The 14,453-nt window shown below is 37.8% G+C and overlaps 1 protein-coding gene across 2 annotated transcripts in view; it reads left to right on the top strand.

Moving 5' to 3' along the window:
• The window catches only part of STIM2 (stromal interaction molecule 2), a 135,084-nt gene extending 121,292 nt beyond the window's left edge, over positions 1-13,792 (top strand). Inside the window, exons 11-12 of one of the 2 annotated variants that reach the window (XM_037156730.2) lie at positions 8,203-8,476; positions 12,363-13,792. In XM_037156730.2, coding sequence (XP_037012625.2) covers positions 8,203-8,476; positions 12,363-12,840 — 752 coding nt within the window. In that variant the 3' untranslated portion in view covers positions 12,841-13,792. Of the gene's footprint in view, positions 1-1,690; positions 2,903-8,202; positions 8,477-12,362 lie in introns of those variants that run through there. The other variant, XM_037156731.2, reaches the window with a different exon arrangement.
• Positions 13,793-14,453: the final 661 nt, after the last annotated feature.

Below are 14,453 nucleotides of genomic sequence, written 5' to 3'. Positions count from 1 at the left end.
TGGCCAGGGCAAAGACAGATTTTAACATTTTGCTTTGTTCATCTCTCTCTCTTTTTAAAAAATATATTTTATTGATTATGCTATTACAGTTGTCCCATTTTCCCCACTTTATTCCTTTCTGCCCTCCACACCCGTTCCCACCCACATTCCTCCACTTTAGTTCATGTCCATGGGTCATACGTACAAGTTCTTTGGCTTCTCCATTTTCTGTGCTATTCCTCACCTCCCCCTATTTTTTACCTACCATTTATGCTACTTATTCTCTACTTTTTCCTCCTCTCTCCTCCTTTCATTGCCCTGTTGATAACCTTCCATGTGATCTCCATTTCTGTGGTTCTGCTCCTGTTCTAGTTGTTTGCTTAGTTTGCTTTGTGGTTGTTAATAAGTGTGAGTTTCCTGTCATTTTACTGTTCATATTTTTTATCTTCTTTTTCTTAAATAAGTCCCTTTAACATTTCATATATTAAGGGCTTGGTGATGATGAACTCCTTGAACTTGACCTTATTTGAGAAGCACTTTATCTGCCCTTCTTTCATTTTAAATGAAAGCTTTGCTGGATAGAGTAATCTTGAATGTAGGTTCTTGCCTTTCATGACTTGGAATATTTCTTTCCAGCCCCTTCTTGTCTATAAGGTCTCTTTTGAGAAATCAGCTGACAATCTTATGGGAAGTCCTTTGTAGGTAACTGTCTTCTTTTCTCTTGCTGCTTCTAAGATTCTCTCCTTATTTTTAATATTGGGTAATATAATTATGATGTACCTTGGTGTGTTCCTCCCTGGGTCCAACTACTTTGGGACTCTCTGAGCTTCCTAGACTTTCTGAAAGTCTATTTCCTTTGCCAGATTGAGGAAGTTCTCCTTCATTATTTTTTCAAATAAGTTTTCAATTCATTGCTCTTCCTCTTCTCCTTCTGGCATCCCTGTAATTCAGATGTTGGAACATTTAAAGATATCCTGGAGGTTCCTAAGCCTCTCCTCATTTTTTCAAATTCTTGTTTCTTCATTCTTTTCTGGTTGAACGTTTCTTCCTTCCTTCTGGTCCACACCATTGATTAGAGTCCCAGTTTCCTTCCCATCACTATTGGTTCCCTGTGCATTTTCGTTTATTTCACTTAGTGTTGCCTTCATTTTTTTTATCTAATTTGTGACCAAATTCAATCAATCCTGTGAGCATCCTGATTGCCAGTGTTTTGAACTCTGTATCTGATAGGTTGGCTATCTCTTTGTCAAAAAATAGAAAAACTCCTATTTTTTCTGGAGCTTTGATCTTTTCTTTCGTTTGGGCTTTTTTTTTTTTTTTTTTTTTTGTCTTGAGGCACCTGCCTCAAGGTATAAAGTATAAGGGGAGGAGCCTCAGGTACTTACCAGGGTGGGGCATCCCAGTCACTGCTTTGTGGCACTGTCTGTGGGGGTGGGGTCTGAGAGGGAACAATGGTTCTTGTTCTGCTCTCTGCGGGATTTCAGTCACTTCCCCAGCTTCCCAGAAGCAAAGTGGGCCCTTCTGGGGCTGATTCCCAGGTGGGTGGGCTTGTGTATGTTCTAGGACCCTGTGGGTCTCTCCATCAAACTCTCCTGTGAGGCTGGGAGTCTCTCCTGGCACCTCAATCCCTACAGGTATTTTCTATCAGGTGTTCGAGGCTTTTATTTTCTGTGCTGGGACCCCGGGTTGCTAGGTCTGTCTCGCTCCCCAGGTGTTCCTCCTGGTTTATCTGCTCGTGAATGTGGGACCGCCCGCTCCACCAGCCGCCACCTTGCCCGACCACCAGCCACTGCCTTGCCGGCCATCTGCAACCTTGCTCGCCCTGCTCTACAGTCCACCGCTTCACTGGGTCCACCAGCTGCTGCCTTGCCCGCCCCGGTCCTCCACCGCCGTTTTGCCACGACCCGTCTCCGCCCAGCAACCCGTCTCCGTCCCTCCTACCGGTCTGGATGGATGTTTCTTCTCTAACTTTTTGGTTGTTGGACTTGCATACAGTTTGACTTTCTGTCAGTTCTGGTGGTTCTTTGTTTTTAAATTAAATTGTTATTCTTGCTTTTGGTTGTATGAGGAGGCACCTATGCCTCCAACTTGGCCGGAAGTTGTTCATCTCTTTTTATTGAAATAAACCACTATAGCTACAGTTGAACCAGATTACCTCCCTTTCCCATTCTTCAAAATTTGTTTATCATTCTAAAGCCTATTGTACTTTTATTACATGCAGATATATCCATAAGCAGTTAATATAATTGTTATTTATTTAAAAGTTTACATAGATGTTATTGTTTTGCAACTCGCTTTTGCTCAAAACTATGTTTTAGAAATTCTCCATGTTTATTATATATAATTTAAATTCACAGTAATTATTTAATATGAGTTAACCACAGTGTATTTATTATAATAATAAACCATAGTTTATCCCTTTTTCTACTAAGATAGGTTCTTTCTACTTCTTTGTCCTTATAAAATAATGCTATAATGAACATCTTTATCTTTATCTCCATGAGCATAGCTTTGAGAGTTTCTCTGGGTGGACATCTAGAAATGGATTTGTTGGGAGGGTACCCTATACTAGTCATTGCCAAGTTGCTCTCAGAGTGGTTCTGTCCCTTTACATAGCCACCATGTGAGTGCCTGTCTTCTTATATCCTTAACAGTACTTGGACTGCTCTGATTTGTTTTGTAACTGGAATGGGTGTTATCAGGTACCTTACTGTTATTAAAATTTTTTATGTCCCTGATGATGACTGTGATTGAATACCATATAATTTATTGGCATTTGTTCAGATTTCTTCCAGAGTTGCTTGTACCTGCTTTAGAATTCCCTCCAAGGTTTCATACTGATCTGGAAGAGTTTTTAAAAATGTTTCCTGATTATTCTCTGGGTTAAAGGTATCTTCTTGTTGGCTTTGGCTTTTCTTTTACTGTGCTGTTATTTATATTTTCTTTTTTAATCATATGAATTAAAAAAACCTTAATGACAAATTTATGAATATGATTTGTACTTTTTATGTCTTTTTCAGAAGATGATGATTGTCATTTGCTGTCTTAAAAATTTAAGTTTGCTTTCATCTCTTAATCTTTTAATTCACCTGGAAGTTAGTTTTGTTTATATTGTGAGGCAGGACTCTACATATATTGATGTCTTGAGAAAGAGTTGTCCAGACTCATTCTTACCACTTCTCTCCATAGATATACACAGAAATGCTTCCAGGCTCTTTATTTTCTATAATTGGTCTCATTCTGTTTTAGTTGCTATTTATAGCTTCATAGTAAGTATTGAGGTTTGGTAGGAAAAAAGCTTCATTTATTACTCAAATTCAGAATTGCTACCCTTGGCCATTTTATGATCAGCTTATGAAATTCTATGAAAATTCTGTTGAGCTTTTACTGGAATTTCTTTGAAATTATTGATCAGGGGATAGATGTTATTTGTAAATACCATTTGAAACCTACTTTTATATCTTTAAGTAAAGTTGATAATTTTCTCAGTTATTGTTCTTACATATCTTTTTTAAAAGAATAATTTCTAGGTATTTATAGTTTATAGTTGATGTATAAGGAAATGCTGTTGATTTGGGTGTGCTGATCTTATATTCACAAACACCGAATTCTCTTATGAGAGCGTTTTGGATTTTTTTGTGTAAACAGTAACAATGCCCCTCCTCCCCCTGCACCACCAGCCAGGCCTTATGGCTTTCCACCCTTATTATTATAAGTTCCATCTAAGGGCCTCCAGTAAACGGCTGAATGCAAGTGGTGATTGCAGGCAGTAGTTATTACCAGTTTGACTTTAAAGAGAAGACTTGCAGTATTTCATCATGAAGTATGATTTTTTTTTTTTTTGCTTTACATTTTTGGTAAATTGCTTTTAAGTGAAAAAAATTAATTTTAATCCCTATTTTGCTGAGTGATTTTTCTTTTAAATCATTGGATGTTAAATTTTACCAACTTCTTTTTCTGCATTATTTGAAGTTAGCACTTACTTTATTTTTTCTTTTTTCTGTTCAATTTTAACCTGTTTACTTAAAGATGTAAAAACCTGCCCTGGCTGGTGTAGCTCAGTGGATTGAACATGGGCCTGCGAACCAAAGGATCGCAGTTCCATTCCCAGTCAGGGCACATGTCTGGGTTGCAGGCCAGTTCCCAGTGGGGGACCCATGAGAGGCAACAGTACATTGATATTTCTCTCCTTCTCTCTTTCCCTTCCCCTCTAAAGATAAATAAATAAAGTCTTAAAAAAATAAAGATGTAAAAACCCTTAATAAAATAATATAGCAAACCAAATCCAATTTATTATAAAAACAGTACATTGTGGCAAAAATTTGTAATACTTTTAAATGCCAGTGCAGCTATTTTTACCACAATGTACTGTTTTTATAATAAATTGGATTTGGTTTGCTATATTATTTTATTTAGGCTTTTTGCATCTTTAATCATACATTAGGTTAGCCAATAGTTTTCCTTTCCCACAAACTTTATTTTGGTACCGAGTTTATAACTAGCATCACAGAGTAAGTCAAAGAGTACTCCTATTTTTCCATTCCTTCCTACTCTTAGGTAGAGGCTGTGTAATGCAGTGGTTAAGGATGTGCAGTCTGGAACAAGATGCTTAGATCTGAACCCTTACTCTGAATTCTTAGTCTACCATTTACATGTATTGCCCTCCCCCCCTTATAGGTTAATACCGTCAGGTATTTTGCTCTGAGTGTCCTGTGAAACAGTCATTATTTTTTATTTGTATAACTTTTGGGGAGGCACTCTCTCTGAGTCTCTGTAAAATATAGCTCCCCTTGTGTAGTTCTTTCATAATTTAATTCAAATAATATCTGTAAAATACTTAAACAGACTGTAATAATACCCAATAAATGTTTTCATTTTAAAAAATATTTTATTTATTTATATTTAGAGAGAGGGGAAGGGAAGGAGAGAGGGAGAGAAACATCAGTGCGTGGTTGCCTCTTATGTGCCCCCTTACTGGGGACCTGGCCTGCAACCCAGGCATGTGCCCTGACTGGGAATCGAACCAGTGACCCTTTGATTCATAGCCCATGCTTAATCCACTGAGCTATGCCAGCCAGGGCTGTTTTGAATTTTTTATTCTATACTCTGATATAGTGTGAGATATGGATTATTAGTTCTCTGAGGATTTTGAAGAAATTGCCCGTAAATTGAACTTGGGGTGTATGTGTCATGTATTTTTTGGCAGGGAAGAAGGGAACAGATTTTTAACTATTGATTTAGCTTCTTATAATGGGTGAATGTCCAGTTTTGTTGAAGTTATGTGTTTATACCACTGGCTGGTGTGGCTCATTGGATTGAGTGCTGGCCTACAAACCAAAGGGTCACTGGTTCAATTCCCAGTCAGGGCACATACATGGGTTGCAGGCCAGGTCCCCAGTGAGGGGGCACATAAGAGGCAACCACACACTGATGTTTCTCTCCCTCTCTCTCCTTCCCTTCCCCTTTTTCTAAAAATAAATAAATTCTTTAAAAATATTATGTTTATATGATTTTAAAAATCTTACTTATATCTTTAAGTCTTCTTTTCATTTGCCTTTCCTTGGTTAATTCAGCATAATTTGTCTATTTTATTTCACTATTTCATTCCTCAAAGAACTAGCTATTGGATTTTTTAATATTCTTTATTTATTTCTGGTCTTTTATTTTCTTTACTAGAACTTTTTTTGTTTGTTTTAATATTTATGAATTTTTAATTCTCCTTTTTTCCTTTATGTATGATTTTATGGCTATGAATTTTCCTTTAAGAACCACTTTAACTGTTGCCTTCTCCTGATTTCCTGACCTATTTCCTGATTCTCATTTTTATGTTATATTCTTTATTGGATTACATTTCTCAAAAAGAATAAGTGAAACAAGCATAGAACAAGGCAGAACTTTGAAGAAGTCCAGCAGTTAAGGGACAGGTAAAGGAAAAAGTGAGAGTGCGGTTAGAGAAGTCAAGGAAAGGACAAAGTAATCATCAACGTCAATGGCAGTATAGACTGGTGCAGCCACTGTGGAAAACAGTATGAAATCTCTTCAGAAAATTTAAAGATGGAACTTCCTTATGACCCAGAGATTCCACTGCTGGGAATATACCCTAAGAATCTTGAAACACCAATTCAAAAGAACTTATGCACCTTATGTTCATAGCAGTGCTATTTACAATAGCTGAATGCTGGAAACAGCCCAGTTATCCATCAGTAGATGAGTGGATGAAAAAGGTGTGGTACATTTACACAATGAAATACTACACAGGAGAGAGATAGAAGGAACTCCTACCTTTTGCAAAAGCATAGATGGAACTGGAGACTGTTATTCAGATTGGAACAAGCCATTCAGTGAAAGACAAATACCATATGACCTCACTTAAAACTGGAATCTAATGAACAAAATAAACTAAGGAGGAAAATAGTACCAGAGACATGGAAATATGGAATAGTGTGATAGCTATAGGAGAGGAGGAGGGAGTGGGGAATGGTGGAAGGAAGGGGAGGGATTTGTCAAAGAACATGTATGAGTGACTCATGGACATGGACAACAGAAGGGGATTGACTGTGGGCTAGAGGGGTATGCTGGGTGGAGGGGGGCAAAGGGGAAAAAATTAGGACACCTGTAATAGAATAAACAATAAAAATAATAATGTCAAGTGTGTTGATCAAAGAAAGATTGAGTTATTCATAGAATTAAACACGTACGTTGTGACTTTGTTGAGAATAGTTGCAGTGAAGTTGTACCTAAACACTTTATAATTTTCTTGAGGAATGAGTGAAGATGAAGTAGTAGAAAATGTAAATCTTTTTTTTAGATAATTTAAAAGATTTTTTTTTAGTAGAGAAAATAGGTAATTCTATTTCATAAAAGGGGAGAGATATATGTCCACTTAAAAAGTCATCTGAGGGTGGAGGAGGTTTTTGGTTGCTTTTATATATCTTTTGTTTTAGGGGTTTTTTTTACCATTGATTTTTAAATGCTTATGGGAAACAAAACAGGAGAAGATGAAAATAAATGCAACAGAAGCAATAGCCAACAGAGTAAGGTCCTTGTGCTTGGGATAGAGAATGGGACAGATAAATGGAAGGAACATAGTATGTGACCTGTAGAGGTAGCAGTGTGGTCAGAATCTGTTTAATGTCTTGATTTACAATTTCAAAAATGGAGCAATTTTAAATGATGAGACAAGGCATAAGAATGGGTGGTGGAGTAGAATAAAAGTAAATGTCTGGTGAGAAGAGATGAAAACTATAATTAGTTAAGGTGGCGGTTATGTGTTACAAATGGGATTGCTCCAATTGATGAAAGGGCATGACCTGGTAAGGGCATGACCAGGAAGTGACTAGTGAAGTGCAGATGGAATATTCACAAAGCTTACCACAGTTAGCTTCAGAAGGGGTGCGTTTCATACAAGAGTGTAGGAGTGAGGGTTTACAGACAGTGAAGGGTAGTGAGAAGGCCACTAGCCTGACGTTTCGACGCTGCAGTTTATGAGACGTACAGGCATGAACAGCTTCAGTTTGAGAAGGTTGTTCTTAGGAGAGCTATGCTTCAATTAAAGCAAGGAAGTGGAAGGATCATTCAATGAAGATAATAGCATTAAGGGAAGTTTGTGTGCTTGAGTCGAGGCTTAGACTAGTAGCAGAAAGAAGATGACCTAAGGCATCTGGTTAGTTCCACAATGGCCAGTGTTCAAGAAACAAGTTTGGGTCTCACTCTGCCTAAGGAGCTGTAAGACTGTGTATTGTTGTATTTAAAACTTCCTGAAATTAAAACCAGTTTCCCTATCTCAAGAAATATCCATTGATAAATCCAACCTATTTTTTACTGATAATTTTCTCTTAATGTTAAAGTTTATTTTGCAACAAAATACAGATTTCTTATAAATATATTGATTTTTAATATTAATGGTTTGTTATCTTGGGTAGATTTTTAAATCTTCTTGGTTAGTAATGTCAGATTTTGTATTAAAGCTTCATTTGTTTATGTTCATTTCTGTTTATTTTTAGACATGCTTTAATTTTTGTTATATTTTATTTTTTACTTCTTAATTTTCCTGAGGAGCAGTGAAGGTGATGGAGGATGGTAAAGGTTCAGTTGCTTACTTCAGTAAAGGTAGATCGAATAGTTACATATTAGTAACATCAGTGGTCTTGTGTGTCTTTATAATGTATATAAAGGAGCATTGGATTTTATGAGCTGTCCTGTTTCTTTATGTTTGGTTTTCAGGGACCATGGCTAAACCTGCCGGATCATTGGGCAGAAGCAGTAGCTTGTGTCGCTCTCGTCGCAGCATTGTGCCCGCCTCGCCGCAGTCCCCGCGTGCTCAGCTCGCTGCACATACTCCTCACCCGCCACACGCTCGGCATGTCCACCATGCTCAGCTCACACAGCACGCGTTGACTTCTCCTGATCCAGACATCCTCTCAGTGTCCAGTTGCCCTGTTCTCTATCGGAGTGACGAGGAGGAGGAGGCCATTTACTTCTCTGCTGAAAAGCAATGGTATTGGCGGTGCATGAACTGTAGCATCTGTTGACGGGGGTGTGTTGGAGGTGGGAGTGGGTGGGTGGGAGTGATGTGCAACACCCAGTTTTAGCACCCAGCTCTGTATGCCCGAGTCCTAGCTCAGTGTGGCTGGGCTTTCTGCCCAGGGTCTGACAAGGCTAAAATCAAGGTGTTGATTGAGCTTTGCTCTTTCTTATCTGCAGCCTCTGGGCCTCTTTTGGTTGTGGAAGAATTCAGTTCCTTGGGGCTATATCACCGAGGTCCAGGTCCCCGTGCTTGTTTTCAGCCAGGGGCTGCTCTCAGTTCTTAGATGCCATTCACTGTTCCTTGCTACATGTGACTTCCATCTTCAGAGTCAGCAACAGAGAATTGCCTCTGTCAAATCTTTGTTTTGAATCTCCGACTTCCTCTGTATCTGATCTCTAGGCTCAAATTGAAAAGGCTCATCTGAATAGTAATCTCTTTCTATTAAGGTAGACTGGTTTGGGGCTTTAATTACATCTGCAAAATCTCTTCTAGGTTTGTGTTTGAAAACCTGACTGGGAGAGGGTATCTGTGTACCAGGTCTGGGAGTTTGGGGACCATGTTAGAATTCTGCTCACTATAGACTTAGGTTGATACTTTGAGATCCAGCTTTAGAAGAGGCCATAGCACACAGTTGACTCAAGTCTCCAAACATAAACTTGTCTCATGAACAGTTTTATATGTAAAATATGCTTTTGTATAAAAGCATGAGCTTAAATATATTTAAGCACAAAGAAACATTAAATATGACCAGCTGAGTTTTTAAAATGTTTGTTGTCAGTTAATGATTCATTGTTATGTGCTGGTACTTGGTAAAAAACAAGAAGTATCAGATGCCAGAGGTTTAAGAAAATGTGGGGAACTTGAAGGAGGAATTTCTATTCATGCTGTTTTTTTCCTATAAAATGGGCATGGTAGCAGGGTATTCTAGCCCAGCCAAAGGACCCCACTCCTCCATGAGGCTTGTTGCTATGGGATCTTTCTGAACCACTGCCCTTTTTTGAAACAGTGTGGTACTGACAGGACAACTGGTGTTAGTTTCTGATTTTGCCACTTAATAGCTGTGTAGCCCTAAAGTCTCATTGTCCTCGTATGAGAAACACAGCTACGTGAAGTGGGCTGGAACCTTTCCATGTTTCTGTGTAGCTCAATGTCATGTGATTCTTTAGTCAATGTCATCATCAAATAATTTTTTTTATATTCGTAATTCTTTCCCATACTAGTGAAAGTAAATTTTTATGATCAGCAAGTGATCATAATTATAGCATATTTCTAAAATGGTAGTCCACATTTTGTATTCTCATTGCAAGTGGAGAATTTGAGGCAGGCAGTTTTGCTTGGTTAGTACTTTATGATTAGCTATTTTATGTAACCTTTGCAATAAACTACAGTCACCGACAAGATAGCTTTACTGGCAAAACTAATTTTGTGTGGCTTATGGAAATTAGTGGGAAAACTCCAGAGCTCTGCTTCCCAATAGAATTTTTTGAGTTGATGGAAGTTTTCAGGTCTCATTTCATATTTAGGTCTCATGTCACAAATTCATAGCTAGCTCAGAAATATGAGAAGAATTTGTGGTTAGAAAACCTTTCCTCTTCTCTGTTTCAGTCTTCTAAATGTTGAAGCAGCAGAAGCTTACAAAATAATAATAATAATAATAATAAAAATTTACTCTTTACTGATGTTTTGTGTCCTATGCATTATGCACATAGATGCTCATTTAAACCTCACCTGAGTTGTCTTGTTATTTATGCATTAAACTTACATGAGTTCAGCCACACATCACTGTGGGGGAAAAGGAAATAGAAAAATACCATAAATGGTACACAGAGTTAAATTCAACATACCAAAGAATATATGTTCTAGAAAACATGGGAGATTTTAGGGTCCACTCTCCCTACTCTCTGGATCTGAGTAGTTAGGCAGAAGATGCAGCCCTTCAGATTATTTGTTTCGTAATTAGAATGTTAGAACTAGAAGTATTAATAGAGAGTAATAGAGTTCTCTTAACTTTTACAGGAAAGTTAACTGGTTAAATTAAGTGCTTTGCCCAAGATTGTGTGGCTGATTAGTGAACCGGACAGGTTTCCTACTGTAAATTGGTATTCTTTTCACACATTATTTAGAACTTCCAGACTAGTTTTTGAAATATTTTTCAACCTACTTTAGAATTTCACACAGAGCAGCCAAACCACGTAGCAAAAATAGAAGTTAAATTAATAAAATAGTAACTAATTAGCTTCTGGATGTGGAATCTAGAACAGTTTTAGGGAACAATGATATACATGAGGTCTGTCTGGGGAAAGTCCAGCCATTGTTAATATAATGAGAATGATTTGCAACATCAGCGTAACCTGGCAGCCAAGGAGAGTGGACTGGAGTGCACATGTGTGAACAAGGATGACTTCACTGTAGTGGTCAGTGGTAGGTGTCCTTGAATGAGCATGTGTACTGTGCAGACATTGCATTCAAAATGAGCAAATAGAGCAATGAATCTGCATCACATTTTGTATTAAGCTTGAACATTCCTCCCTGGAAAATGTTTGAATGAATCAGAAGGCCGCAGCTATGGGCAACTGGTGATTGGCAGCTTTATCACAACGGCATGCCTGTTTATGCATCATGTCTCATGCAGTTTTTTAGCAGACCATCAAATCACCCAGGTGACTTAGCCCCCCTACAGCCCAGATTTGGCACCCTGCAACTTACCTCTTTTCCCAAAACTAACATCACCTTTGAAAGGGAAGGGATTTCAGACCATCGATGAGATTCAGGAAAATACGACAGCTGATGGTGATTGGGAGAACTGTGTGAGGTCCCAAGGTGCCTACTTTAAAGGGACTGAGGTGTCTTTGTCCTATGTACAGTGTTTCTTGTATCCTGTCTCTTCTTCAGTAAATGTCTCTAGTTTTCCTATTACATGGCTTGGTATCTTCTGGACAGAACTTACTATTCAATTAATGGACATTTACTCCAAAAAGAAGCCTAGCAGAAAAGTCTCTACTAATGATAGATTTTTTTAGTCATTTTTTTCCTATCTGAACTGCCTCTCACTCTCTTAGCACTAGCCATTATCAGATTGTAAAAGCAATTGAATATTGTACAGTACATGTAGGTATATTATATGAAAGCATTTTTTAAGTTTTTATTTGCCCAAGTGATTGTGTACATTCTGAGAGCTTATAGTGTAATGAAGACGATCTTCACATACATGTGTGGATACATAAAAATGACTACGTGAAAAAATCAAATATATCTCTAAAATACAGCATCATTATAGATAATTATATAGATAATTATATATAGATATAGTATGTATATCAAAAGTAATAAACACGCCTAGCACCATGAATAATTATAGTAATCCTAGGTCATCCAAGGTGACAGCTCATTCAGCTCCATTCCGTCTATAAATATGAGTTTAGTTGCTGTGTGCCATGCACTTGCTAATAACTTGAGCTGCCAAAATAAGTGAGACAAGATCCTGTCCTACTTCTTGCTGGTAGATTATGATCTTAGGTGTTCTTGCATTTCTATTCTGTCTTCAGCTCTACTTTTTTCTCCCACTTTATTTCTTTGGCCTGTTTTTTTGGCCTTGACTGTACTTTGAAATTCCTTACTGATTTTTTTCATACAATGAACAGTGTTTGTGTCAGGCATGTCATGTACAAAAATGAGTAAGACACGGTCCCTGTTCTTCAAGCTCTCCCTCCTGCCTTCCTTCCCTCCCAGATCCTTTTAGAATTTCCTCCATTTACATTTTGATAGACGATGTGTTGAAGATTGTTTTAGTTAGAATGTTTGCTGGTGCTCTTAACATATTGACTTAAAATTTTACCTTTGTCTCCATCTTATCCAGGGAAGTGCCAGACACAGCTTCAGAATGTGACTCCTTAAATTCTTCCATCGGAAGGAAACAGTCTCCTCCTTCAAGCCTTGAGATATACCAAACATTGTCTCCTCGAAAGATATCAAAAGATGAGCTCTCCCTGGAGGATTCATCCAGAGGAGATTCACCCATCACCGCAGACCTCTCTCGGGGTTCTCCTGATTGTGGGGGTCTGACAGAGACGAAGAGTATGATCTTCAGTCCCACAAACAAAGTGTACAACGGCGTCCTGGAGAAGTCCTGCAGCATGAACCAGCTCTCCAGTGGCATCCCGGTGCCCACAGCACGCCACACGTCCTGCTCCTCCGGCGGCAGCCGCAGTAAAGCAGTGCAGGAGGTCCTGAACGCCGCCAGGGTGGGCAGCATCCCGCACGACCTCTGTCATAACGGAGAGAAAAGCAAAAAGCCATCAAAAATTAAGAGCCTTTTTAAGAAGAAGTCTAAGTGAACTGACTGACTCGCTGGAATTCTATTCAAGTGGCATCTTTAAACTTTTATCTCCCACCCTCTGTTCCCCTTTTTTTGTTTTAATTTTAGGAATGTAACTCCATTGGGGCTTTCCAGACTGGATGCCATAGTGGAATGTCCTTAAGGGCAGCTGTCTACTGTCTGCTTATTTAAATGACTATATAATCAATTTGTCAAGCTAGTTATTACTGAAAAATTATTAAGAGAGACAGTTTACAGTAATTTCTGCCTATTTATTTCTGCTTTGTTATTAGTGATGTATATACAACATTTTGTTGAAAGCCACTATGGACTTACAAGCTTTAATGGACTAGTAAGCCAGCATGGGCTTGCACAAATTTCTTGTTTACCAGAGCATCTTCTTATCTTTCCACAGAGCTATTTACATCCTGGACTAAATAACTCAAAAGAAGTAAAACTAATTGCACTACTGTTTTCCAGACTGGAAAAAAAATCTCTGCAAGTGAAACTGTATAAAGTTTATAAAGTGACTGTGGATAGGGGTCTGTTTTCACTTTTAGATCAAATGGGTTTTTAAGTAGAACCTAGGATTTCTAATTGACTTGATTTCTGGAAATGAAAACCCATGCTTTTATTATGGGAAGCTTCTTTAAATGCATTTAATATTATAAAGTTTCAAGTCCTGCTGTAAAGATCTTGTTGTCTTGTTTTTCCCAGGGCTTTCACTGTGATTGACTGCGTTGCAGGCTGTATCAGAATATCAGTAATTTAAAGACAGAAGGCTCTTTATTCCTTATGCAAGTGGAAGAGTTAAAACTTGGTCGAAGGACTTAAAAACATTCACAAGCTTAAACTGAGGTGGGGGGACATGGGGATTCAGACACTTGTTTACAGACTTTGAATAACTGCAAAGGATTTATGGTTTGTGAAGAATTTGTACTGTGGAAAAGATAATAAAATTGGAGACATTATTGTGTGGGACTGCTGATTTCTGTTGGTGACACTCCACTGAAACACTACGTGTTTTCTGAAGAGCTGTGTAAGCCATCTGGTTGCTTAATTACAGTATAAAAAATAGCGATGTGAGTTGTCAACAAATTTCTTTCTATTTTATATTGTTTGTCATGTTTTTATGTAGTTTGAAATGTTCAAATGTTCTAATATCAAAGTTAACAAATATAAATTTATGGTGCATTTAGATGGTGTTGTATTAATTTGTAAAGTTTGGGGTGCATTAAACTGATAGATTATTAAAAGGGTAGTTTTCACTGTGAAGATTGTCATATAGTACAACAAAGTGTATTAACACCTGGGAAGTTTCTGCTTAGAACGCTTCTTTTAAAAATTCAATCATAAATGATCTGGGTAATACAATGCAGATGGGTGTTTGGGTGAACAGCTGATACACATTAGCAAGAATGGTTTTTCAGCATTGTGGTTAAAATACATAATGTCTAATCCAGTCCTGTGTAGATGAAAATGCTGGTTGATAAGAAGTTTACTCCGAGATTTGCTCCAAAGAAATATTTTATTAAGAATATGAACAGTTTCATGAAATCTTTCTGTAAATTGTGATTGTACTGTTAAGGTCTTGAATGATATTTGTACACATGGGTATTTATATTTTTAATA

The sequence above is a fragment of the Artibeus jamaicensis genome, unplaced genomic scaffold (genome assembly GCF_021234435.1).
Source record: "Artibeus jamaicensis isolate MK-2021 breed Jamaican fruit bat unplaced genomic scaffold, CSHL_Jam_final contig_76, whole genome shotgun sequence".
Lineage (NCBI taxonomy): Eukaryota > Metazoa > Chordata > Mammalia > Chiroptera > Phyllostomidae > Artibeus > Artibeus jamaicensis.
This window is presented reverse-complemented; position numbering and strand designations above follow the sequence as displayed.